Consider the following 27270-nt stretch of genomic DNA (forward strand, 5'->3'; position numbering starts at 1 on the left):
ATACCTAACATGTACAAGGTCCTAGGTTCAGTCCCCAACACCAACATGCGTGCGTGCACACACACAAAGAAGTAGAAGGCGGGGTCAGGGGAGAGAAAAGAAAAGAAAGAAAGGAAGGGAGAAAAAGAGAACATTCTTGAATGTCACCTGGCTAGATCACGGTGGTGGGTGTACAGCACTGTAAATGTTCTTACGTACGCTGTATGGACTGAACATACACTTTCAAATGGTCACGAAGGCACACGTTATGTGTGTTTTACTACGTACTATGGTTGGAAATATCCCCTGAAAAGATCATGTGTTGAAAGCATGATTCCCCAATGCAGCAAGCTTCTGAAAAGGGTTTTTTAAGCAATAATTAGGGTTCTGATCTTGTCAGTGGGTTGTTTGCTGGGTTGATCCACTGATAGCTGAATGGACTACCGAGTGGTAACTGTGGACAAATGGATACTGGCTGGAGAAGTAGGTCACAGGAGGTGTGGCCTTGGACTATATCTATCCCTGACCCTTTCTCCACCCACCCCCAACCCAGCTTCCTGGCTGTGACGAGTCCAGCAGCCTTCCTCTGCCATGCCCTTTTGCCATGACATTCTGCTCCACCTCAGGCCTAGCGCAACGGAGCTACTGACCATGTGCTAACACCTGTGAAACTGTGAGCCGAAATAAACTTTTTCTCCTCTAAGTTGTTCTTGTCAGCTATTTTAGTCACAGCAATGAAAAGTTGACTAACACGACCATGATTTTAAAAAGAAAAAGTGAAAAGCTGGGGATGCGGATGAGCAGTAAAGCATTTGCCTGGCAAGCGTGAGGCCCTGGGTTTGATCTCCAGCACCTCAGAAAAATAAACAACAGTAACAATATATATACACACAGACATACAGTCTATATCATTTTTAAAATGTAGTTATATTCAGGTTACATTGTGAAATATATACATCATTAAAATAATTTCTCATTTGGAGGAAGTCTAGGAATTTTATGGGGTTTTTAGAGCTGGAAAAGAATTGATAGCTTAAGCCTGTATTATAAAGTCAGTTTGTCAAAAATATTTGGCAACTTTCTAATTACCACATATATCAGTATTCATTGTGCAACAAGAATTTTTCCATCACAAAGTTTACAGTTCTCTGATTCATCCTACCCTGATCTCAGAAGCAGCCTTACAGAAGCCAGTCTTGTCTGATTTACTGAGACTCAACAACTATTCTATTTATTTCCATTTCTAACCATTGGTACTGGGGCATGGTACTAGGTTAACAAGTTGTGTAAAATCATTAGAATACACATCAGAATAATACATAGTGTGATTTTCTTTACACTATAAATTAAATTGCTATGGGCATGAATATGCAGAATATTTGAAACTGATCTAACAATGAAATATTAAATCAACATTGATCTCCTGGGCTATGCATACATGCCATATCAATTTACTGTTCAGTTGTAGTTTTAATGAAGTTGTCATTCATTGCCATGTAGTTTTTTATAATAATTTTACTTTATAAAATATTTGCTTACAGAAAAAGAATTTTCAAAAAACAGAATTTTTAAGAGCAAGTTTTTCAAATTACAGGGTTAAGATGCTCTCTCGTTCTGTAAAGTTACACGCTACAAGATCTTTGAAGCTTTACTGCATCTCAGTATTGTTCTTGAAGAGATATTCTGCCTACAATTAAAAAAGAAAAGTCAATAATTTACAAGATATTTATTATGAGTTATATATTTGTATTATTAATACTTATAATTTTAAAATCAAAGTACATAACTTCTTTGCTGCCAAACAAATAATAAAATTTTATTATATAAGAATAAGTAGGGAGAGGAATGTTCTTGTATACTATGAATTTGAAGCTATTTCCCAAATAACCAGACATACAGTTTCTCTATCTCAACTGCCTTTCCATTAAATTTCAGGCATATTTTATTTTCAAAATGATATTTTGAAAAATTAAATCTCTTACCAGAAAATCTACAGGATCATCTGGTCTAACTTTACAGCACTCATTCAGGCCCTGCATGAGGGTTGGCATGACATAGGTCATTAAGTAATTCCTCAGGGGAACAGACTGAGCCTCCAGCAGCTCTCTTTCTTCTCTTTTGACTTCCTCTAGTCGTTTATTCTATGAGTAGAATATTTGGGGATGGGGTAAACGTACAGTCAGAAAGGGTAAAACATTTTTACACAACCCCGCCCCCAGACTGCATTAGAACTAGATATGCTGAAAATGTTACCACCTTATGATAAAGATGACATTTCCAATCAGCAGGGAAAAGACCTGAATGGTGTTACACAACGGTGTAGTCATTTAGAAAATCAAATCCTAGATCCTTTCCTATACCAAAATAATTTATAGCTGCCCAGATAAAAAGAAAATCACGGGAGGAAATAAAAAGAAAAATCACGGGAGTGCTATTAGAAAGTCCCAAGGGATTAATACAGCGACATGTGCTATTCCTTGCTCAGTGGATAGTCCCCCTCTCTTCAGAGTAATAACTCCTGATTTCCTTTGAAGACGCTTGCTTTCAGCCTACTGTTTTGGTTTGGGCAAGACTTAAGCCCATCAATCTAGATGTCTTCTGACCGTGGTCATTAGTTAAGGAAAGGCACATCAGGTGGGGCTTTAAAATGAAGCCACCATGGAAGGTAGAGCAGAGAGGGAGCCCCAAGCTCCTTGGTGACTTATCTGAGCCACTACATCAGATAATTCCTGAAGCCTGGACTGTTCTGTTATAAGAATTCATAAGTTTTCTTTACATCTAGGCCATTTTAAGTTTGTTTGTTTGTTTTTCGTTATTCTTAAGGTAGAGTCATAGCTGATATTTTTCCTTGAAACGAGATCTTTCTCAGTAACACAGCAAGCCCAGATATCAAAATTGGGAAGTCAGGCATGATGGGACACACCTGTAATCCTAGCAGCTCAGGAGGCCGAGGCAGGAGGATTTCGAATTCAAAGCCAGCCTCAATAATTTAGTGAGACCCTGTCTCAAATAGCATTTTTAAAAGGGGTTGGGGATATAGCTCCACGGTTAAGAGTCCCTGGGTTCAATCCCTGGTACAAAAGAAAAAAAAAAAAAAATTTGAAAAGATATCTTTGACTACATATAAGCTTAAACCTTTGTTTGGCCAGAGGAAAAAACCTTAAATAATATTAAAAGGTAGATGATCAATTGAGAAAAACGATTTGCAGCACATTATAAAAAGTTAGGCTATTTTAAAGATATTATGTTACTGCACATTATTGACCAGGTACTGTCTGTGCCCTTTACATTAATTAACGTTTTAATCAGATACAACTTTATGAAGTAGGTACTATCATTGTTCCCATTTTATTCATTATTTTTATTCATTTATTTTTACAGTACTTAGGATCAAATCCAGGGCTAATGATACTAGGTGAGCACTCTATCACTGAGTCACATCTCTAGGCCTCTTATCCCCATTCTACAGATAGAGAAATCGAGGTACAAAGAGTAACTTGGGCAGGGCCACCTACTACAAAGAGAGCGGAGTGGGATTTGAATGTCTGCAGCAAGACTTGAGAGAACAGTTGAGGTTATTCCTGTTTCTATTACATTGCTTTATCAGGAGTTCTAATAAACTAATCAGCAAAAGGCACAAAGCCAAAACACAGGCAGTAACAACATGCAACATGAAAACAAACTTAAATCTCCTAACGAAGTTGAAAAAAACTTGTCAAATTAGTGATCAGAGAATGAATCCAAGTACAACGTGGTTGGTTTTTCTTTATCAGTTTGACATGTTTGAACAAATTTGAGAAAGCCCGGTTGGAGAAAGCATTGGGAAACAGCCACTGTTAGATGATGTGTGGACCAGTTGACCCTTGCTGGAGGGCAGTTTAGAAACATGTATCAAAGCTTAAACCGTGGTAGAGCCCTTGCCTGGCATGTGTGAGGCACTGGGTTTGATTCTCAGCACCGCATATAAATAAATAAATACACACACACATACATACATACATACATAAAAGAAAATAAAGGTTCATGAATAACTAAAAATATATTAAAAAAAAAAACCAAAAAACCCTTAAACCATGTCTAGTCTGACCCTACAGACCTTAGGAATTTATGCTAAGGAAATCCATTCATCCCCCAAAGATGTGTGTGTTCCCTCCCCCACCCCGCGCCTTCCTTCTTTCCATCCACCTTTCCACCATATAGTCTTAGTTCCTGTCAGGCATTGTTCTGGGCACTGTAAACACAGCAGAGGAAAACAATGACAAAGCTTCCTGGCTCATGTAACTTAATTTCTGTGCAAGGAAAATGGGGGGGAAAGTTGAACATAAAATACATAGAATTGTTAGACAGGATACACACAGAGAAGAACATTAAAAAGTACAAGAGGGGAAGAGGCAGGAGTTGAAATTTTACAAATGGTGACCAGAAAACGCCTCCCTAGAAAGACAACTTTTAGTAAAGTTGGGAGATGGGTGAGGAAGTCGGCCACATGGTGGTGAGAAGACCAACGGGGCAGTGTTTGAAACTGGGAAAGATTCGAAGTGACTGGGTCACACAGGACCTTGTGAACCACAGTAAGAAGAATGGAGTTTTGTCTAGTGGACCGGGACAGCCTGTGGAAAGCTGTAAACCGCAATGTCTGCAGGGCATCTGCAGTTCAGAGGTGTCACCTGGCAGCAGGTGGGAGCAGACTGGACATGGACGGGGCAGAAATGAAGAGCCCAGGCAGGCGACACCACCTAATCCTGATGAGACACACTGACCCTGATCAGGAGAAGCGGAGAGCGTGCATGGTTCTGAGGGCTGGTTTTGGAAGCAGAATCAACCAGACTGAGTGATTTGGAGGATCAGGCTGACCTCTTAGGGATAGATGGGGAAATGGAGAAAAAAATCAAACCGAATCACAAAGTCAACATGTAGCCAAAAGCTACAGTCACAGAGATGGATATTATTAATCCTATCGACAGTGCACAGGTTTTTGTCATTGATACTAAGCAGGAGCCCATGGATGTCTTTTTAAGATGGTACATGCGAGAGAAAACCACCAAACACACACACACAAACTCCTTTGGGGTGTTTCCATGGCCTTTCACTACTGCAGGTTGGGAAGTGTTGCCAGCACCCACCCACCGTCCTGCACAGGCGCACGCGCACGCACCCACTCCTCCCAGCGGGCCAGCTTCTCCGCGGCCTCCACAGCCTCCTTGTGCTCGCGCTCTGCTTCCTCAGCAGCCTCCCTGGCCAGGCGTTCCTCTGCATCTCGCCGCTCCACCTCTGCCTTCTCCTCCTCTGTTAAACCGTAATTTCGAGGCGCCCCAATCTCTTTGATGAGCTGTTTGATGGCGAGTCTGTTCTGAGCATCTTCAAGTTTTCCTACATCTTTAAATACCAGGAGAGAGACCAACACATACTTATATTCCAGGTCTGCCTACAATCAGGAAAAGACGCCATTACTATTAGCTTGTGATAGCGCGTCACATAGATCTCCACATTTGAAGTTTCTCTCCTAGCTGACTGCGTGGTTGGGAATTTCTGTTCTCATGGAATGCTTGTGATTCTCTGAAATCAAGTAGGAGGATTGGGGCTTGGGTCTGTCAGATCCAGTGATCACCACGAATCTGAATGGATAGGTGAGGGAACAGGCCATGCTATAGTCTGGATCCTGAATGTTCCCCAGAGGACCGTGTGTGAAAGGTCTGGTCACCAAGGTGGCACATCAGAAGGTGGTGGAGCCTTTAAGAGAGGGGGCCTGGCTGGAGGTGCTTCTGTGGTGGCAGACACCAGATCTGATTATAAAATGAAATCATAAGCGCATTGAAGAACAATGCCTGGGGAAAGGGTTAACCCCCACCCCCAGCCTCTCTTCAGGGAACCTAATCAACCGAGGGCCCCTCCCTATGGGGTTGCAAACAGTGTCAGGCTTTCAAGGCCAGAGGGAACAGGGGCCTGTGAAGTTACTTTTCATACTTCGTAAACTTTTGAGTTATGTAGCTACATCACACAATTGCCAATATGAATTTTAGGTCACTATGCTAATTAACTGTTGTCTAAGCTATAACATTTAGGCTTAGTTCTTAGAAACACAGCTCTCAGAGAGATAAACTCAAGCCATCTTGAACTACGGCTGCCTTTGGAAAAGGACGCTTCGTGACAACACTCCCAAGCGTTTTACTGTCTTTGTTCTGTACCTGTGAACTACTTATCAGAGAATTTTTGTACATGGTCCTTGCTCATGAAGGTCAAGAATTCGACCCACCAATGTTGTAATGGTTAAGGAATGATGTCAAATGTCCTGTAAAGACCCCTGGGAACCCCAGCTCAGGGCCCGAAACTGGCATAAATAAACTGAGTTCTCCAGCCATCACAGTGGTGCTTGGTCTCCTGCTGAGCGAGATTTCCACAGCACTTAGGTCATTGGATGTGCCTCTGAAGGAGATTTGGGGCGACAGGCTCTTCCTCTGACTCTCTTGGCTTCCTGGCCATGGGGTAAAAAGCTCCCCCACGATAAGCCGCCTTCTCACAGGCCCGAAGCCAACAGCACCTGTGGCGTTGGACCAGGCCTCAGATGCTGTGAGCCAAAATGAACTTCCTCCCCTCCTCCCTTTCTTTTTCTTCCTTTCTGCAGTACTGGGGATAGAACCCAGAGGTGCTCTCCTACTGATCTCCATCCCCAGACCTTTTTATTTTTTATTCTGAGACAGTGTCTCGCTAGGTTGTCAAAACTGGCCTTGAACTTGTGATCCTCCTGCCTCAGCCTCCTGAGTTGCTGGGATTACACGTATGTCCAGCTGCGCCCGGCTTATTTTTCTATTTCTTAATGGTGCATCACTTTAAGCCTTAGTATGGATAGTGATAAACTCCTTCGGTGTGCCAGGCACTATGTATCTCTCATCTCCACCATGCATAACGAGCCTCCGAACCTGGTTATTTTCCTATTTCACAGATGGGAAGACAGCCGGGACTGGAGTCAGCTCTTCTGTCCCCTGCCCACACTGTCTCTTAATTCTAAGCCTAACAATACTCCAGGTTCCAAATGCTGTCCCATCTGTCAACTAGTAACCCTGCAGGTAAGGGATTGGTTGTTTTCCCCAAACCCAGAAAGGAAAAAGTATCAAGAGCCAGAAAGCTAGAAAGGAAATTGAAGGGTTCACCAAGCAAGGGAAGTCAGACAACTCTGAAGGGGAGACCTGGAGACCGGAAGGGTGAGGAGAGGCTGGTGCAGATCCTGTTTCTCGAGCATTGCTGTGTGCTGGGCTGAGCTGTGTGTTTGTGGGAAACAGAAGGGATGCATGAGGTGAATCTAAAGTCTGTGAAAAGCACCAGTGCCCAGCAGGCAACGGGGACAGAACACTGCCCCAGGGAACCTGGAGGAACGGTCCAAAGCAACCAGTAGTAAGCATGCACGTCTTCAAAAATATGTCAATCTGGCTTTCAGTTTATAATTTACCCCTATGTTTTCACATAATAATTCCTGCCCATCACCTTATCCCCAAGTCACTCCCTCATCCTCATGATCCCAGTCAGACATGCACCGGGGGTTGCTAGGGGCGTCCTGGGTCTGAACATTCATGCTACCCTGGAGTTCATTTCATACCAATATGTATTGGGTGGATTTCAATTTCATCAAAATAGTTGAAGACAGTCTCATCTTCAGTATTGATGTCCCGGTAGTTGCTTAGCGTCCGGAGGAAGCGGTCCTGGCTATAGTGGGTTCCGGCCACGAGGGTCTCAGGAAGGTTCATCACCCGCTCCTTCAGGAACTCGTCTGAGGCATCCAGAGAACACACGAATTCTGGGGAGAAGGAGAAGCTGTGGAGTTGAACCAGCACCTCAGGGCTGCATATTTGCTGAGTGAATGAGAGATCAGAATAGCGAAATAAACTTGTCAAGGGGAGTTGCTATTCCTGATACTCTGAACAACAGCATCCAGCCACATGGGTGCCAAAAATCCAAATAACATGCTACCCCCCAGAAGCCCGGCAAAGCTCAGGAATCGCTGATTTCTGCTCTGACTGTACTGGCTCACACCTCATTTATTTGCATTTAATGAGCTTACTAGAGTGAGAAAGTTAAGTGTATCAGGAAGCAGGAGTGGCCGTGGTGCATGTGGAACAGGCGTGAGCAGGGCCTGGGGCCACCTGTGCGACCAGTGAAAACAAAGGCTGAGGCTGAGCTTGTGGAATGGAATCCTATAAATTCATAATAGTCTGATTCTACCACCATTCTCATCTCTTTTGCTCATGGTGGGCCATTTGGTTTTCATGATTTCGGTGAGTAGCTACATTTTGAAAAGGGAGACGTTTAAATTCAGAAATTCTTGTACAATACTTAAATCAAAATTCTGTTGATAAATTTATTGGAAATTGAATCTATTTAAGCTCTAGGATGTTAGACATCTAGGTAAGAAAGTTATTAATTTTGTTAATAATTGAAGAACTTCGAAGAATATGTAATACTATACCTTTTTTCCCAGAGTGACTGGGAAATGGAAGATTCCAGTTAATTAACTATTTCAAATTGTAGGTATCATACTTGGCTCTCCAATTTTCAAAGAACTTTAGTGTGATTAAATATACTTACCAGGAGATGATTTTTTTCGGTTCTTTTTTTTCCACTTTTTTTAAATTGGTACATTATAGTTGTACATGATGATGGGATTTGTTGTTGCCTATTTGTACATGTACACAATCAAAGGTCTTTATGATTCAGAGAGAACTTCAGAATTTTGTAATATTTCAAGATTATCATTCCGAACACCTACTGTCTTAAACTGGCAGAGAATGAAGCTGGGTCTAGGCTAACATGGATTGATCCAGGGGAGAATACATCTAGAACTGACCTCATAGATTCAAATCCTTCATCACTAAAGTAAAGCAGGGATGCTTGTATTAACCATTTTAAAATATTTTCTATATCTTACCATGTTTCGATGTCTTGGGACAGGGGGAGTCTAGGGAGAGTCCCCTGCTCCCAGAGCTGGCTAGTTGTTCGTTGCTAAAGACAGAAGGCAACTTACTAGGGGAGATCTAGAAGGACACAGGGCAAGATGGCAAGGGAGGAGGTGGGGCAGGGTCAAATGAGTGTGGAGAGGTCTTCCTACCAGGTCAGTTTCCTGGTTGAGGAAAGCGCTCCTGCACACAAGTGGGGGCCCAATCAGACAGACACTTCCTTACTTGGGGTCCTAAGCGGAGGATCCAATAGCAAGACTAAAACAGATGCGTAGACGGAGGGGTACCAGTCAGTAATAGCAAGGAGCGCGTGGACAGGAGGAGATCAGGACAGGAGAAATTCCAGAGACCACAACAAGAACAGGCCAAGACTCCCCTCAGGACTCCCAGCCCTGGGGCACCTTCTCTCTGGAGTGGTCTCTGTCACTTTTGCAATAAACCTGTGGCTTGCTTGCTCCCTGTGTCCTGCTCTTCAGTTCTTTGCTGAACGAAGACAATGAACCAGAGCCCCTCAATGGGTTTACTTGGGAGCAAGCTCCGCCTAGGCAAGCTGCCACCACCTTACCTAACTCCCATACTAAGCCCCGAACATCTCAGGGCCAGGCAAGTAAAGGCCACCTCTGTGACCCTAACTGGCCAACTCTGAGCTTCAACCCTGAGCTTCTTCCTTTCGACTGCCTTGCTTTCCCACAGAGACCCCAGGAAAGTTTCCACCCAGCTTAGACTGAGTTTGAATGGGAGCCCTTCCCTTTACCAGAAAGGTGAACTGGGCTTTGGCTTTCGGATCTGGTAACCCTGGGTGTAACTCCTGCCATGTAGCACTGTGAAAAGGCTCAGCCTGCTCAGGTCTCATGGGGTGCCTGGCACATGGAAAGCTGTTTATCAAGCTGGATTTTATCCAGTGACCTCAGCAAGAGCATTATGATTTGCTAAGGAGTTTGCAATACAGAACATTGCCCAGAAGTGTTAAAGTCTCATAAACAGGATAGTCCTGGTTATTCAGAGAACAGCAATTTTACTTTTTAACTTTTCCCAAGGTTATACCTAAATTAATGACACATCTGAGACATTTCGGTTTCTGCCACGGGCAGCAGAGCCCACAGACAGACAATAAATACCCACTTCTGAGGATAGCTGCTTTCTGGTGGTCTCAATGTTTTTAGAAGCTTCTCTGCCAGCTGTGCCGAGACCAAGAGGAAGAGATGATTACAGCTGTCAACTGTGTCCCTTTGGACCTGGTGCCAGGAGCAGGCCCTTTCAGTCACAACCTTGAAGTAAGTTGCTGAAAATAGCCGCTCTTGTATTGATCATGTGACTCAAAATTACTCCCTGTGATGCACATTATGCGAAACTGTCTAAAAACAACAACAAAACTTTTTGAAGTTCACAGGAAGGTCACCGAGTGCCTGCCCACGCTCAGCGAACCCTGTTGTAGTGGACAAGTTGTTTATGCCTCCATCTTCAGGGCACTGTGCAATAGCTGTGTAGAGGCGCCATGGATTGACAGGTCAATGGCGAACAGGAAGGCTCTCACCTGCCTGGTCTCCATCACCGTCACAGCGTCTTCTGGAAGGGAAGCATCACGGTGCCAGACACAGAATGGCGAAGGAGCTGTGGTAGCCCAGGCCCCTGTGGGCTCTCCAGGTGACTCAGATCCCACACCTACCCCAGAATGGCTCCCTGGTCCTTTGTCCCAGGGCGAGCAGCAGGAGTGGCCACTCTCCAAGGGGCTGCTCTCCGTTTCAGAACTCGAGTATCTCTGATATTTACCCCTGATGCATTCTCTGCTTCCCAAGTTTGTGCTTGTGTGTATGTTTTAATTTTTTTCCTAAAAATAGATCTATTTTATTAAACTCAAAAAGATTGTTTTGGCACGAGATGTTGAATGGCATTCATTTCTCCAAGATCACATTGGAGAAATATCTTAAACTTACCAGGTATAATTACTTTATCAAAGGGAAACATTTTGCCTCTGACTTCTTCTTCCTCTTCCTCATCTTCCTCTAAGAGAACAAAATATATAAAATAATATTTATTACTATGTTACTAGGGGTCACAGCAAGAACTCAAATGCCATGTCTTAATTTGTAATCACTAATGAAAAGTAGTCATCAATAAAGAATGTGGTTCAGAAATAGTCTCACAACCTAAATGTCAATTAACAGATGAATGGATACAGAAAATGTAGTGTGTACAGTGGAATGCTATTCAGCCTTGAAAAAGATGGCTATTCTGCCATCTGCCACAGTATGGATGAACCTTGAGGACATTGGGCTAAGTGAAGTGGGCCAGTCACAGAAAAAGTACTGCGTGATTCCACTTACATGAGGTCTCCTAAACAGTCAAATTCATGGAATGGTGGCTGTGTTGGGCTGGGGGAGGTGGGAAAGGAGAACCACCCATCAACCGAGGCAAAGTTTTAGTCCAGCTAGATGAATAAGCTCTAGAGATCTGCTGAACAACATAGGACATGGGGTCAACAATAATGTACTGTGCACTTAAAAACCTGTTAAGAGGGTGGACCTCATGGTAAGGGTTTATACTACCATGAAATATTTTTAAAAAGTTAAAAGCTAAGCATCTAACTGGGTGCGGTGCCACATGCCGGTAATCCCAGTGACTCAGAAGGCTGAGGCAGGAGGATTGCAAGTTAGAGGCCAGCCTGGCAACCTAGCAAGACCCTGTCTCAAAATAAAAACTAAGAAGGGCTGGAGGTTTGGCTCAGTGGAAGAGCGCCCTTGGGCTCAACCCATGGTACCAAAACAATATCCTAGACGTTAAATAGGAGTGATAAAAACAATTTAAGGAATCTTTTTATTGCTGATCTGTTTCTAACAAAGACAAAAATATACACTTAACACTGGACAACTGGAAACATAAGCCTCAGAAAAATAAGGATTGTTTTACTTGTTTCCTGGAACCACATAGCAGACCACTACCAACCCCAAGAAGGCAAAGCTCTTCCTTCCATTTCTGAACACATCAGACTTCTACCCACGTCTATCACTTTCTAGAAACATTTCTACCAGTATTTGATTTTCTTCGTACTTTATTCTACATTAAAAAGTAAACTTCAACGACGTATGTAAAATGATGAAAAAAATCAACACGTAGACCTACAATATGATGAGTCATTAAAATTTCTTATTGTGGCTGGGTGTAGTGGACCTGTAATCCCAGCAACTCGGAGCCTGTGGCAGGAAGAGCAAAACAAAGCCAGCCTCAGCAACTTAGTGAGGCCCTTAGCAATTTATCAAGACCTTGTTTCAAAATTTAAAAAGGTGGGGGCTAGAGATGAGGCCCAGGGGATAAATGCTCCTGGATTCAATCCCTACCACACAAAACAAACAAACAAACAAACAAACAAATAAAAATTCTTATTTGTGGCTGGGTACAGTGGTGCACACCTGTGATCCCAGCTTAGCTACCTGGGAGGTTGTGTCACTTGTTATTCCAGCTGCTCAGGAAGCTGAGGCAGGAGGACCACAGGCCAACCTGGTCAATTTTGCTAGACTCTGTCTCCAAATAAAAAATGGAAAGGGCTGGGGAAGTGATTCAGTGGTCGTGTGCCCCTGGGCTCAACCTCCAGTATCAACAAACAAACAAACAAACAAATAAGTCTATGTACCTAATAAAAGGTGAGCCAAGATTCAAATTTAAAAGTCTCTCCGTTGTTTAATTAATTGAGTGAACAGTAAGGTTACAATTTATCTGAATATAAATGCACAAAACATAGGAAACACTCAAAACTTACGGTTGAACAGATCTTTGGCTTGATCATAGGTTTTTGGATATCCATCCAAAATGTATCCTTGATTCCTACAAGGCATAGATTTTAGCTTTTCTTTGACAAATCTAATTACATATTGATCTTCTAGTCGACCTGATAAAAAGAAAACTATGTTACTGAGGAGCAAGTCCGTGTAGGGAGGTTCTAAACCATCTCAAGAACTGTGTGGTCCAAGGGATGCCTGGTGAGCCTTTATTTTGCCATCAAAATAAAAGTTACATGTTTTGTATTATGACCTGAGTTCTAGTGCATGACAAAGCAGGAGACCCCAGGGAGCTGGTCTTCGAGAGAGAACAGAAGCAAGGCCGATGTCTGCAGTGAAAACTGTCCTGTGATCACAACTTTGGGTGAAGCTGAATGAGGAGTGAAAGAGTGATATGGAGCGCACCTGCTGGCTGGGAGGGTCACCCGGTTCTGGTTTTTAAAAACACTTTGTTGAGATCGGGTCTCATGATATTGTGCAAGCTGGTCTCAGACTCCTCAGCTCAAGCAAGCCTCCAGCCTCGGCCTCACCTGGAACTACAGCACATGCCACTGTGCCCAGCTCTCTCAATTCTGTGATCTTAATATGTAATAATAAATGCTTCTATTGTGAGGATTAAGTGAGATAGGGTTCGTTTATTGCTCTGGTTTAGACGTGAGCTGTCCCCCAAAAGCTCATGTGTGAGACAATGCAAGAAGGTTTAGAGGAGAGGTGAGTGGGTTATAAGAGCCTTAATCCAATCAGTGAACTAATCCCCTGATGGGGATGAACTGAGTGGTAACTGAAGGCAGGTGGGGTGTGGTTAGAGGTGGTGAGTCCCTGGGGGCATGGTCTTGGGGTATAAATTTTGTACCTGGTGAGTAGAGATCTCTCTCTACTTCCTGATTATCACACGAGCTGCTTCCTTCTGCCACACTCTTCCACCATGATGTTCTGCCTCACCTCAAGCCCCGAGGAATGGAGCCAGCCTCCTATGGACTAAGACCTCTGAAACCATGAGCCCTTAAATAAACTTTTCCTCCTCTACAATTGTGCTGGTTGGGTCTTTTAGTCATAGTGATGAGAAAGCTGACCTAACATTTATGTTGCTACCACATGATTTATTAAAAGTAGGTGCTTGGCCCGGGTGCAGAGGTGCACACCTGTAATCCCAGCAGTTCAGCAGGCTTCCTGGAAACTGGGAGGTGGACCTGAGGAGGGAGGCATCTGCTCTAAAAAGGCACAGAGGTTAAATGACAGCATGCTACCTCAGCAGCTGTCACGTTCAGGACACAGCCGGTCCCTCAACTGCTTAACGGTGTGCCTAACAGTAATGTGAACTTGGTGGGTCCAGAGCTTGGTCTCCATGGCTCTTTCTAATGGGCTTTTAGTTTGTCATGGAGTTGCTCATGTAAACTAGATCTCAGCATTTTTAATATCCTACTAGTGACGATGAAATGGTCTAATTAAAACACCTTTCCTTTCTTGTACCTTTCCATGTCACACGGATCATCAGACAGTAAAGGATCCAGAAAATAACTATCTTTCAGAAATCTAAGTATTATGACCAAGACAAAATCATGATGTTATTTAGCATAATGAAATTCCCCCAAATGGGTTTATATTACTTCCTAGTAAGGTTTGCAGTGGTACAAAGAAATAAAATCATTTCAAGAATATCAAGGGATTCACTAACATTCAAAGACTAGCTTTATTTAAGCAGTCTATTCTCATTTTTCAAAACTTCCATCTTTATGATAAAGATGCATAATCAGAAATCTAGCTGAGGTCCCTTTCAAGGTCTCCCTTGGATTATTTAAGTCACTGAGTTTCACCAACACTTCTGCTTGATCATTGTGTTCAGTAAACAATGAGGGATCTCTTAAGCAGTTTTGGTCATTATGGAATGGGTGGGCCAAGCCCAAGTGCCTTATTCTAGAAAACCATCACCTCCCTAGGCTAGTGTTGAGCTTCAGGGCAGGTGACTGCCCCTTTCGGCTTTATTTTTAATTTTATATAAATTTTATTGTGCATATTTGAAGTTTAAAATGTGACACTATGGGTACCTATGGGTAATAAGATGGTCACCACAGTGAAGCAGATTTGCTCACCTATCCTCCCAGTTACTTTTCTGTGACAGGGCTGCAGAACACTGCTTAACAAAATCCCTCATAGAACACACTCATTATTTACTCGAGTCCTCATGCCGCATCTTCAGTCCACGGATGTGATTTTGTATCATTTGACCTACGCCTCCCCATCCCCACCTCCGCCCTGATCTTCACCAGTGGTTACACTGATCCTCTAAATCTGTGATCTATTAAAAAAAAAAAAAAAATCTTAGATCTATTTAAAAAATAAATTCCACAAATAAAAAAATCTTAGCTCTATTTTAAAAATAAATTCCACAAATAAACGACACCATGCAACATTTTTTCTCTGAATTTGTCTTATTTCTCCTGCCATAATGCCCTCCAGGTCCATTTACGGTGAGGCAAAGGGCAGATTCTCCTCCTTTTCAGACTGGATAACATTCTGGTGTGTGTGTGTGTGTGTGTGTGTGTGTGTGTGTATGTACGTTCATACCACACTTTCTTTACCCACCCATCTGTAGGTGGATGTTGAGGTTGCTTCTGATGCTGGCTATTGTGAACACTGCCGCAATGCACGCTGGAGGCAGCCATCTGCACAAGCTGGTGACTTCAGCTCTTTTGTTATATACCCAGAAGAGCCATTGCTAGGTCGGATGGTGGTTCTATTTTTCATTTCTTTAGGAACCCCTATACTATTTTCCATGATGGCTGGACCCCTCTCTGCTTTGAAGTGAAAGAGCACAGTGCTACTGGAAAGCTTTTAAAATGTCATTGGCTTTGTTTTCAAATTTTAAGTCTGCCTTTCAAATACCACTCATATTTAAAATATGAATATTAATGCATATTCATAATTTCCAAAACAGGGTTTAAAGAGAACTACAAGCCACAATTTTCCAATAATCTATGTACGATATAGAATTTTAAAGCTGTACATTCACAAATTATTTTCCCCTTTTATTTCAGACTCACTGGAAGTCCCACCTCCTAGACTTGATGACCTCACAACACTTTTGAAATATAAGAGACGAGCACGAAGAATCCAGAACTAACACACTCCATGCTTTAGGGACTTCGGTTCCCATTTTGGCCGCATGGTTGGGCTGGTGGGTGTGGCATTCTGCCAGAGCCCCAGGTGCCTCACTGCGGGACTGTGACATCACACTGCTAGGATCCTTGGACCCACAGGACAAAACAGGGTCACGTGAAGGGAAAGGGAATTCACCTCCTGTCCCTGCAGTGGGTTCAAAGGTCTTGTTTTGTTCAAACATAATCAAGGTCCACAGTCTAGCTTCAGGTAAACATGAATTGGAAGTAGTTTTGGACAAACTTCAGGGAAAAAAATCTCCCTAAAGTTAAGGGTCTGGATGAACGATTCCCATCTCATAGTAAGTGGGTGGCATTGGGTGCCATCTGGGGAAGGGCAGCGGCTGGCTGTTCTACACATGGCCTTCTCCAAAGTCCACGTCCCTGCTCCTGACCACTCCTCCATCTCCCGCCGAGGCAGCCAGCCTGTTTGGCCTCTCTCATAGCTGGGGGAGAACGGTGTCTCCTGCCAGGGACAGGCCCCTCTTGAGCTTGGGGACTTGGCAACTGAACTGTCTCTGATAACCTCTGTTCTCTGTGGCTGCTGCCCTGGGCGTGAAGAAAGCTCAGACGGCATTGCACACTATTCTGTTACGCTATGTACTTAGATAGTACCAATTATGTAAGTCTCTGTCAATAAGTAACATGTCCGCCTGTCCAGGCAGCCTGAGTGTCGAGCGGCCCGGCCTCCTGTCTGGGGTGGTATAGTTCACTGCTTCCACACCCTGCCCACGGCCATCTACCCCAGCCACGAGGTCTGCACACACAAGGCCACAGACACCTGCTCATTACTACAGTTCCATCCCCACCCTCAACAAGGCCCTGTGGGCAGATGCTCTTCCACAGGGTTCTCACCGTGGAATGTCTTATCTTGAGGTTTTCTCCCCTCCCCCAAAAGGTGAGAGCCAGAACTGTTGGACTCTCAGACCAGAATATTAACTCCCAAGTGCCTCATGGGCAAGGCAGCCATGCTGCATTCATCTGTGTTTTCTGTGTTCCTTTGGTTTCCTCTGGGAACTTTTCCTGGAATTCTAACCCCAGGTGCTCCAGGACCAGCCTACGCTAGAGCAGCGACTAAGACTCAGCCAGCCAGCTGGCTGCTCAGGCGTCAGCATCCCAGGCCATGTCTCCACCAGATGGAACCAGCCTGGGAGGAGAGGAGACAGGGGTGACGACTTCAGAGCAAGGCATGGAGGGACTAGAGACCTTAAAGTGGAAGGGGAACAACAAACCGGAGGAGGAAGCGTCGGCGACCAGGGCTCATAGCCCTGTGCTGCTGCACATCTCGTGTGGGATGTGGCAATACTGACCCCTTGTAGGTGCAGGATGGAGTCAGGAATGGGACACTGGGTCCCCAGCAGTGGGGGAGATGGGCTGGAAAGAGGACCACCTTGGGACAACGGTGGGGAGCCAGAGGACATCTCTGGATGGCCATGGAGGGAGTCAGGTTCTGTGCCCCAGGGCACACAGTGGATGGGTTTCAGTGCGAGGCTCAGCAGAACCCAAGGCACTGGATTCAGGAAGGAACAGCAAGCACCATAATCCAGCGTGGCTTCCACCTGAGTGGCCACAGATGTCTCTGTCCCCCCACCCCACCCCCTTCCCCGTTTCCACTTGCCCCAGCCCAACCCCGGAGGATCAGAAACAGCCCAGCCAGAGCGCAGGAGTGAAGAGGTGTAGGGAGAGGAAAGAGGGAGGGCAAGTGCTGGTTGGCTGAGTCCCCCAGGCTGCTGGGCAGGCGAGTCTACAGTAACCTGTTGGATGGAGGCTCTTAACTGTCTGAATATAAAAGTGAAAGGGTTTTCTGCCTCCCTGCTGGGTAGTAAGCTCCCTGAGAGACAACTCAGTTCAAAGTCCAGTTTGTGAAAATTCTCTTGGCAAGGAATAAACAAAGGTGCTGCTGGCTTATTATCTGAGAGTTGCAAGAGGACAGGCCTGAAATGGCATCCAATGGTGGGGAAAGAATGAACCCATGCCTGAGTTGGAAGAGAAATCATGTGATCTGCAAACGTGCCTGAGCGGCAGAGTGCACGTGGCGTGCTTGAGGCCCTGAATTTGATCCCCAGAACCACACCCCCCAACACACAATCAATCAATCAATCAATCAATCAATCAATAAATCACCTCACTGTGATTAGTTGGTTCAATAAACTGGTTAATATTAATTACCAAGTGAATGAGAAAGCTTTGTTTCTTCCTGCATGAATTATGTTACTTCCTGCATGTTACTCAACTACTTTTTTCTATTAAGAATTTAATTTTTTTTCTTTCTCTGGTGGTGGTAGTAGTGAGGCCTGAGCCCAGGGTTTCATGCGTGCTAAGCTAGTACTCTACCTCTGAGTACATCCTCAACCCTCTTTAGTTTTTATTTTGGGACGGGGTCTCCCGAAGTTGCCAAGGCTGGCCTCAAACCTGCAATCCTCCTGCCTCAGTCTCCTCAGGTGCTGGAATTACAGGCAGTGCCACAGTGCCCCTCAGAATCTAAAGATTTTTCTATTAGTTTGCTGAGTATTTTATACATTAATAAAATTTATTTATTTAATTGGTGGCAACTATTTTTTCTTGCTTTGCCCTTTGCTTTTTGACTAATGATGCCTGATACCTATAATACATGTATATGAGCACACATTTGTTTTGTGGTGCTTGAGAACAGATGCCGGGCCTAGTGCACGTTAGGTAAGTGCTCTCCACAGCTGCACTCCAGTCTCTGATTTTTTTTTTTTTAACTTAGGAAGTTCTTTCCCATCCTATTTTCAGACAGTCCCCAAAATACTGAAAATGATTTTCCCCCCGGGAGGTGAGATTAGAAATGATTTTTTTTGTTGTTATCATAAATTCTGGCGGGCCTCACATTCAGAGGCAAAGAGGTCGTCCTGTATAACCAGCTTTTAAAAGCAGCCACCGTGGGCCAGACGGGAGCGGCGTGCCTGGGCCTCACCTGCGTTCTGCTCCATGCTCTCCTTGATGCCGTCTAAGAGCTCCTGAGCATCCTCCACGTTCTCCTCCTCCTCCTCCTCCTCCCCTTCTTCTTCTCCATCCCCTATGTCCTTAGGCGCCACGATCGCCTCCTGCAGACCACAAGGATGTTCAAATCGGATAGCACCCTGCTTTCATCTGCTCCTCACAGATCCATTGACAAGTGATCCCGGAGACTGTCTGGTGCCCACATTGGGAATGTGGTCAGTGACAGTGGTCACGCAAATGTTTGTAGGATGTGTTCACCTACAAGGATGTATGAGAGCCTCAAGGTGTTTCTTACTCTGCTTTTAGGAGAAGAATATATTTCTGGGCTAATGGCAGAACTGCTTAAGAGTCCACTCCTTTCTAAGGTATTTGGTTGTATCACACTTGAAGGAAAATATTTTGTACAAATCAAGACTTTTAGGTTGGGGCATAGCTCATGGAACCAGGACGTGGGTCCAAAATCCAGCATCAGAAGAAGAAAAAAGGACATTAGAAATCACTTCTGGAAATTTTTCTCAGTCTCTACCATTCCCAATAAAATGATGAAATGCAGTTAATGTTCTGATAACACCCCGAGGAACTAACAGCAAAAAGGGAAAACAAAAAACTCAGTAGTATTGCAGTCAACAGAGAGCAGACAAGATAAACTTTGAGCTGGAGGCAGACTAAATTTCAAGGACAATCCATGAAAGATGCTTCTGTTTCACAGAGGAAAGCCTCACGGGATTCTGTGTTTTCATAATGCACCAAAACCAAAATCCAATTAGAATAACAAATCTCTTTGACATGTAAAATTAGTTGCTAGCATATTACAGCACTAGGAAGAGCATCTTTTATACATAAATATTCCCCATAAAGTAGTTTAGAATGTTACCAGTTTTGCTATGGCTTCGGAAACCACATCCTTTATTTTAATGTGATGTAGTTTGTAATGCTTGGCCAGTTCTTCAGCAATACTGGATTTTCCCACAGCAGGAGGACCGAGAATACAAATCTTGATTGGCTGAAAGAGGAGAATAAATAAAGGACATATAGTGGCTACACAGAGCATTATGTCAGGGAAGTGCCTTTTCCAGTCTCAGGACCCTGCAGCTCAGTCTCCTGCCTCCATTGAGCATCCAGAGCTCCTGCCTCCACACCCCGCCATCACGGTCACTGCCATATCATCCTGAAAGCATCTGGAGGGCTTGGGTTAGGGTTCACGTTCATTCCTTCAGCGGAAACCGAATAGCACTTACCATGTGCACCGACCTGGACCTGGGGGATATGACATGCACAAGATTCCCCCAGGAACACCCCAAAAGGACTAAATGGTGAGTGCTTAGGCATCCCATGCTACCCGTCTCATCTGTATGTGTCAACAAAATAATTCCATAAGAATTTCTGGTCCAGTGTACAAGGGGCCTGCTTTATTGCTGGAGTATTATTTGTTTTTATTTATAACACAGTTAATCTACTCTGATTTTTTAAAAATACACTTGAAAATAAAACACCATTTATTTTGTTGAAAAACTTGCTTGAATGCTAGAGGAGCTTTGTGGCATTCATAGCCAGGGAGTAAATGGTTATTTCTAACAGAAATAAAAATATCAGTAGTAAGTAGTCATTTCTTGCAAAATGTTCCAAACAGTTGCAAAACTGAGGTCTTGTAAATTTTAAAATCATGCCCATGAAAAGAATTTCCATGGGTGGGACATCCATGTGCTCAGTGCTTACATAATTTCACCAAGATGGTGGGCAGTGAAGGGAGGCAGGTGTTGGGGAAGGAATGCTGGAGCTGAGTCCTGAGGGCAGGGCTGGACCTCTGGATGGTTTTGGTGCCATTGCCAAGACCTGATGTTCAGCTGTTAACTGGGCAGGTTTATGTGCCTCATTTTGTCCATATGCAGAGGATGGATCCTGTCTCTTGGGTGGGCTCACCTTATCCAGGTACAAAACAAGGAAACAATTCACTCATTTGCTTTTTTTTTATAATTATGATTTTTAATATCTGATTTTATAAACTAATGAATAGTATGAGTACAAATCCCTAATTAGTCTATCTAATTTCTTTTAAATGACAGAAGACCTTTCACTGTTTTAGTATTGACAGCATATAGGATGCTGTCTTCATTTAATTTTTTTTTTTTTTTTTTTTTTTTTTTTTTGGGTGCTGGGGATCGAACCCAGGGCCTTGTGCTTACAAGACAAGCACTCTACCGACTGAGCTATCTCCCCAGCCCCTTTGCTTCATTTTTTAATTAGAGCTTTATAGTTACACATAGAAGTTGGGCTCATCCTGACAAATTCAAACGTGCATGGAATTCGATTTCAGTTCACGATCCCTCCTTTTCGCTCCTGTCTTCCCTCCCGTCCCTGTTCTCCTTCCTTTGCTCTACAGACTTCCTTACGCTTGCTTATCTGTTTATTTATATTTGATTCGTTCCTTTTATTTATGCTTAGAGGTGAAATTCCCTGTGGCACACTTATGCATATGATACATTTTTTAAGAATTCATTCTGCATTGCCTCCCCTTCCCATCCCTCTACTCTGCCTCTTGAGCTCCTCCTTCCACATTACTGGTCTTCCCTTTATCTTTATTATATACTATCCTTCCCTCCCCCTTTCCTTTGCTTCCGCATCTGATCACTCAGTTACTTATAATGAGAAGCGTGACTGCCACAGAACTCAGACAGCTCTGCGCACGCAGGTCTGGCACATTTGCACCCCTAGAGCAGATGGGCTGGGGAGCCGAGTTGGCCAGAGGTTTGCTCTATGATCTTTGATCAGAAAGCGGGGAGTGAGATGAACTGACTGTTTAGTGGCTTGATGCGTGTGTCTCTGCAGCAGCGGTAACTTGTCCCTGCTAGAGGAGCCGGGATCAGGCGAGGGCGTGGCTTGAGACTCCATCCTGGGGTGGAGGCATGGGATGTCCCTGGCAAAATGCTTCCTACACCGGGCGTGGCAGAGCTTCCTTTTCTATGCTGTGAACCACTGCCCCAGGGATGGATGAACTTTGTCTAGTTTTTTATGTGGAGCCACCCCGTCAGCCTCTCTTTAGTTTTTAGATACACTCTCCTTCTATCATGTTCTGTGCAGTCTTGCTAATCAGAAACCATATGGTCTCTTCAAAGTGTCTTGTCAAATCTCTAACCTCGTGCTGTTTTACAGTTGACCTCCAGAGGACAACAATGCCTAACACCTGGGCTGGCTGGGCTCTGCCTCGGGGTCATCTCCAATACAACCACCAGGGAGCCCCGACACTTAAGGGGATCAATATTTCTTCTGCTAAGTGGTACATTTGTTTGTTTGTTTAAGAGACAGTCCTACTTTGTAGTCTAACCTGGCCCCAAACCCTTGGACCCAAGTGATCCTCCTGCCTCAGCCTCCCAAGTGACATTACTAAGTGCAAGTTACCATGCCCTGTGGAGCATCTTTTACTTGTCCTTAACTGTGAGAATATGGTTCTTAGGGTACCACAGGGACACAGCACTTGCTTAGCTGGGGCTTTCCATGCACAGTAATTGTGATGGTGGTGACAACTGTTACTCAGGCTGTTTTACAGTTTTCAAAGCACTTTCTTAGGAATGACCTACTTTCATCCTTAGGACACTTCCCTGGGATTAACCCAGTGATCTGGGCAGGTGCTACATTTATCTTACTTCAAAGAGGGTGGTGTAGAGGCACTGTGGTAAAGTAAGACCATTCTTGCTAAGTCTGCGTCCTAAGTTTGAATGCCTGACTAGGTGTGTGATCTTGAAGAAGTTGCTTCATTTCTCTGGGACTCAGTTTCCTCATCTAGAATGTGGAGACAAGAGTACCTACCTGAACATGAGACCCTGAGTTTGATCCCCAGCATCACAAAAGTAAAAAACCTACTTAAAAAATTGATTATGTGAAAAAAAACTTCTAGAGCTGATGAATTCACAAAATAACAGGATACAAGATCAATCTTCACATATTGATAACTTTCCTATATTCCAATGATGACTGTGCTGGGAAAGAAATCAGGAAAACTATCCCATTCACAAAACCTCAAAACAAAACAAAACAAAAACTTGGGAATAAATCTAACAAAGGAGGAGAAAGACCTCTATAATGAAAACTATAGAATCCTGAAGAAAGAAATTAAAGAAGACCTTAGAAGATGGAAAGCCCTCCTATATTCTTGGGTACACAGAATTAATATAATTATTATTAATATTAATTTTAATTTTGTTAAAATGGATATATTAACAAAAGCAATATACAGATTCAATGCACTCCCCACAAAATACTAATGAAATTCTTCACAGAACAGAAAAAAAAAGTCTTCACATTCATGTGGAAGAATAAAAGGCCAAGAACAGCCAAAGCGACCCTGAGCAAGCAGAGTCACACTAGAGGCATCACCGTGGCTGATCTCGTTACACTACAGAGCTATGGTAACAAACTGCACGATATTGGCTTCAAAACAGACACGAAGACCAAAGGAATAGAACAGAAGACACAGATACAAATCCACATAGTCAGTCATCTGATATTTGACAAAGGTGCCAAAAATATATGTTGGGGAAAAGACAGCCTTTTAAACAAATGGTGCTTAGAAAACCAGATATCCATATGTAGAAAAATGAAACTAGATCCCTCTCACCCTGCACAAAAGTTAAATCAAAGTGGATTAAAGAGTTAAGAATTAGGCCAGAAATTTCACAGTTTCTAGAGAAAACACAGGGTTGACACTCCAACGTGTTGGTGCAGCACTGACTTCCTTAACAAGATCCTGAAGCTCAAGAAATAATACTAAGAATCAAAAGGTGGGATGCCATCAAATTAAAAAGTTTCTGTAAGCAAAGGAAATGGGTGCATGAAAAGAGAACCTGCAGAATGGGAGATCTTTGCCAGCTATTTTGGCAGGGAATTAATATCCAAAAGGGGATTAATATCCAGAATATATAAAGAACTCAAAAGACTTAACACCCAAGAAATGAAGTAACCTAAACAATAAGTGGGTAAAAGAACTAAAATAAATAGACTTTTCTCAAAAGAAGAAACACAAATGACCAACAAATATATGAAAAAATGTTCCTAGTAGACAGGAAAATGCAAATCAAAACTACATTGCACTCCAGTTAGAATGGCAATCATCAAGAATACAAATAACAATAAATGGTGGAGAGGAGGTAGGAAATTCATACATTATTGGTGGGACTGCGAATTAATATAACCATTTTGGAAAGCAGTATGGAGAGTCCTCAAAAGACAAGGAATGGAAACCACCATATGACTCCACAATCCCACTCCTTGGTATTTATCCAAAAGAACTATTATAGTAATACAGGAACATCAGTGTTTATAGCAGTACAATTCATAAAAATCAAATTATGGAACCAGCCCAGATGCCCGTCAACAGATAAATGAATAAATAAAATGCAATATAAATACACACTGGAGTACTCTTCAGCCATAAAGAATAATGAAATGATGACATTTGCTGGTGAATGTATGGAACTGGGAGACATCATGCTAAGTGAAATGAGTCAGATTCAGAAAGTCAAGACTCATATGTTTTCTCTCATATGCAGAAGCTGGAGCAAAGGTCGGGGAAAGTGAGGACAGATTCCATAAAAACAGAGAGATCAGTGGAGAAGAGGAAGGGGACTAAGGGGAAAAGAGGAAGGACAAGAAGAGGGAGAAATGGCAGAATGAAATGGACCAAACTCTGCTATGTGCATATATGAAACTATCACAGTGAATTCTACCTATATATATATATTTATAAAGCATAAATAAATGGAAGACCAGTAGAGGAAGGGAGGAGGGCTAGGGAGGAGGGGAGGGAAAGAGGAAGTTCTGGGGACTGAAATGGAGCAAATGATATTCCGTGCATGTAATGATTATGTCAAAATGAGCCCTACCATTATGTATAACTAATGATGCACTAATAAAAACATTAAAAAAACAAAACAAAACAAAACAAAAAAGAATACTGGGGCTGGGGAGATAGCTCAGTTGGTAGAGTGCTTGCCTTGCAAGCACAAGGCCCTGGGTTTGATCCCCAGTACCCCCCCAAAAAAAGAATACCTAGTGTACCTATCTTTCAATACAAAAGACAGTTAAGTATGTCAAGTCATGCACATTAATTAGGTTAACTTACACACCTCATATTCCACAGTGGATACATATTTCAAAACATGCTATATATGATAAATATATACAATTTTTATTTGTTAATTAAATTTTAGAAAAGAATACCTACCTTGAAAGGTTCTGAGGATTAAATGGCGAGTGAGTCCTCTGGCCAGTAGAGAGAGATCAAAATAGTTCTCAGACATCTTTTACCTACCCTCCCCTGAAACTGGCCGGCCAGGAAGTCACCTGGGTTCATTTCCTTGCATAAACAACTCTGCCACAATTATTCTTGAGCTCACCATCAGGTTCAATTTGCATAAGCTACTATCAAAACTCACTTTGAAATGTATAATGTTCCATTGACAAGTATTAATGTAACATGTGTATAGATTGTCAGACCTGGACAAATTTGTCAAATTTGAAAAACAACTTGAAGTTATAAGTTTGGATATTTGAAAAAGAAGATACTTTGATTGGCATAATTGCACCAAAAGTCAGTTTCTTTATTTTGCTTACATCAGAAGTTTAAATAAATGGTAGGGGCTGGGGAGAGAGCTCAGTCGGTAGAGTGCTTGCCTTGCAAGGCACAAGGCCCTGCGTTCGATCCCCAGCACCAAAAAAAAAAAAAAAAAAAAAAAAAAAAGGGTTATAGTTACCAGTAATCCTCTGCTTTGCTTGTATTCTTTGAGGATATTGTTGATATTTTCCACAAATCCTGTCTGGGCAACCCATCGGATGTTAAAATTCTCCTTCACGAAGAGCGCTTCCATTCTTAAATTGACCAGCAAATGATCAAGACACTCTTGCTAAGGGTTAAAGGAAGATTAGAATTTTTTTGTCTGTTTCATATTGACAGTTAAAACAGACCCAAATCATTACAGTTCTCGAGGAAAAACAAAATGCATTCATTAATTAGGAAGGCAGTTCATTCAGTGCTGAGTACTGAGGGGCACCTATTTTGATAACAGGGTATCATTATTATTTATTTTTGGGGTGCTGGGGTGGGACCAGGGCTCAGGCATGCTAGGCAAGTGCTCCACACTGAGCTGCAGGCCCCGCTGAAGCGCTCTCCCCCCGGAAGTCCACTCTCTCGCTCTCTTTGAGAAGGCAGCATGGAGGCTCCTGTGGCCAGCTGGACAAGCAGCTCGAGGAAGACACTGAAGTCCAAGCATAAGTTTTCCTTTTAAAATTTTTTTGGGGGGCAGTACTGGGAACAAGCCCAGAGCTTGCACATCGCAGGCAAACGTTCTTTCACAGAGCTACTCCCACACCCAATGCTGTTTAAAAAAAAAAAAAAAAATTAAATAGTATCTACTTTTTGAATAATGCAGTCCCATGGTTTACAATCCAAAAGAATGAGAAGTATAGAGGAAAATATTCCCTCTGGTCCCCAAACACCAGCCACCCAGCTCTGCTCCTCAGAGGCAACCGGTGGTGTCAGTTCTTACGGCGCCACATCTCGCTCTCTGTTTTGGGCCTACTGAGGATTGCACGCTGGTCCTTTTTACTTGTTATTTTGAGACGGGGTCTTGCTAGTTGCTGAGGCTGGCCAGGAACTTGTGATTCTCCCAGCTCGGCCTCCTGCGTAACTGGGATTACAGGCATGTGCCACCGAGCCCTGGTCAAATGTCATTTTTATTAAATGAACCATATGTAAACACGGTGCTTGAGCCAGGTGCCATGCCGCATGCCCTGGCATCTGAGAGGCCCCTCAGGAGGCTGAGGCAGGAGGATGGCAAGTTTGAGGTCCACCTCAGCAATATGGAAAGACCCTGTTTCAAAATAAAAAGGGCTAGGTATGCAGCTCAGTGGTGCAGCATCCCTGGTTCAATTCCCAGTACTTAAGAAAAACAAAAGAAAAGAAACAACAACAACAACAAAAAGGATTATATCTTTTGAAAAAATTTCTTAGTTGTTGATGGACCTTTTCTTTATTCATTTTTTTATATATGGTGCTGAGAATCAAGCCAGTGCCTCACACATGCTAGGCAAGCGCTATACCCGAGTCCCGGCCCCAGCCCTGGGGTCACATCTTAAAGCAAGCTTAGAGAGCTCACTACATAACTAAAAGCTGTTGTAGATGTGATGAAGTGTTGGAACCTCAGTCGGTTGGTGGGATTTTAGAAAGACACCAAAATGAAGGTGTCCAGTGTTGGTGTGGCAGTTTGCATGTCAGCTTCCAAAGGCCTATTCTGACCATGACCTCTGAGGGGTTGTCACCAACGAAAACTGATGCTCGAAGAAGAGGAGTCGCCATGGGGTACCTAGTGGGCATGCTGTGACATCAGGCCTCCACCTCCGAACTTCAGGAACCGGTGTGATTTAGGAAAACAGTTTTTATCAAAAAATAATTTGTTATATACT

The 27270-nt window shown here is 43.3% G+C and overlaps 1 protein-coding gene across 2 annotated transcripts in view; it reads right to left on the reverse strand.

Annotated features, from left to right (window-relative positions):
• Positions 1-643: 643 nt before the first annotated feature.
• The window catches only part of AK7 (adenylate kinase 7), a 58303-nt gene continuing 31676 nt past the window's right edge, over positions 644-27270 (reverse strand). The window contains exons 10-18 of one of the 2 annotated variants that reach the window (XM_079128962.1): positions 25563-25712; positions 19691-19819; positions 18791-18920; positions 12679-12807; positions 10859-10927; positions 7571-7768; positions 5135-5355; positions 1962-2120; positions 644-1666 (exon numbers count right to left, since the gene is read on the reverse strand). In XM_079128962.1, coding sequence (XP_078985088.1) covers positions 1628-1666; positions 1962-2120; positions 5135-5355; positions 7571-7768; positions 10859-10927; positions 12679-12807; positions 18791-18920; positions 19691-19819; positions 25563-25712 — 1224 coding nt within the window. In that variant the 3' untranslated portion in view covers positions 644-1627. Of the gene's footprint in view, positions 1667-1961; positions 2121-5134; positions 5405-7570; positions 7769-10858; positions 10928-12678; positions 12808-18790; positions 18921-19690; positions 19820-25562; positions 25713-27270 lie in introns of those variants that run through there. The other variant, XM_079128963.1, reaches the window with a different exon arrangement.

The sequence above is a fragment of the Sciurus vulgaris genome (assembly GCF_902686455.1).
Source record: "Sciurus vulgaris genome assembly, chromosome: 2".
NCBI classification, from domain to species: Eukaryota; Metazoa; Chordata; class Mammalia; order Rodentia; family Sciuridae; genus Sciurus; species Sciurus vulgaris.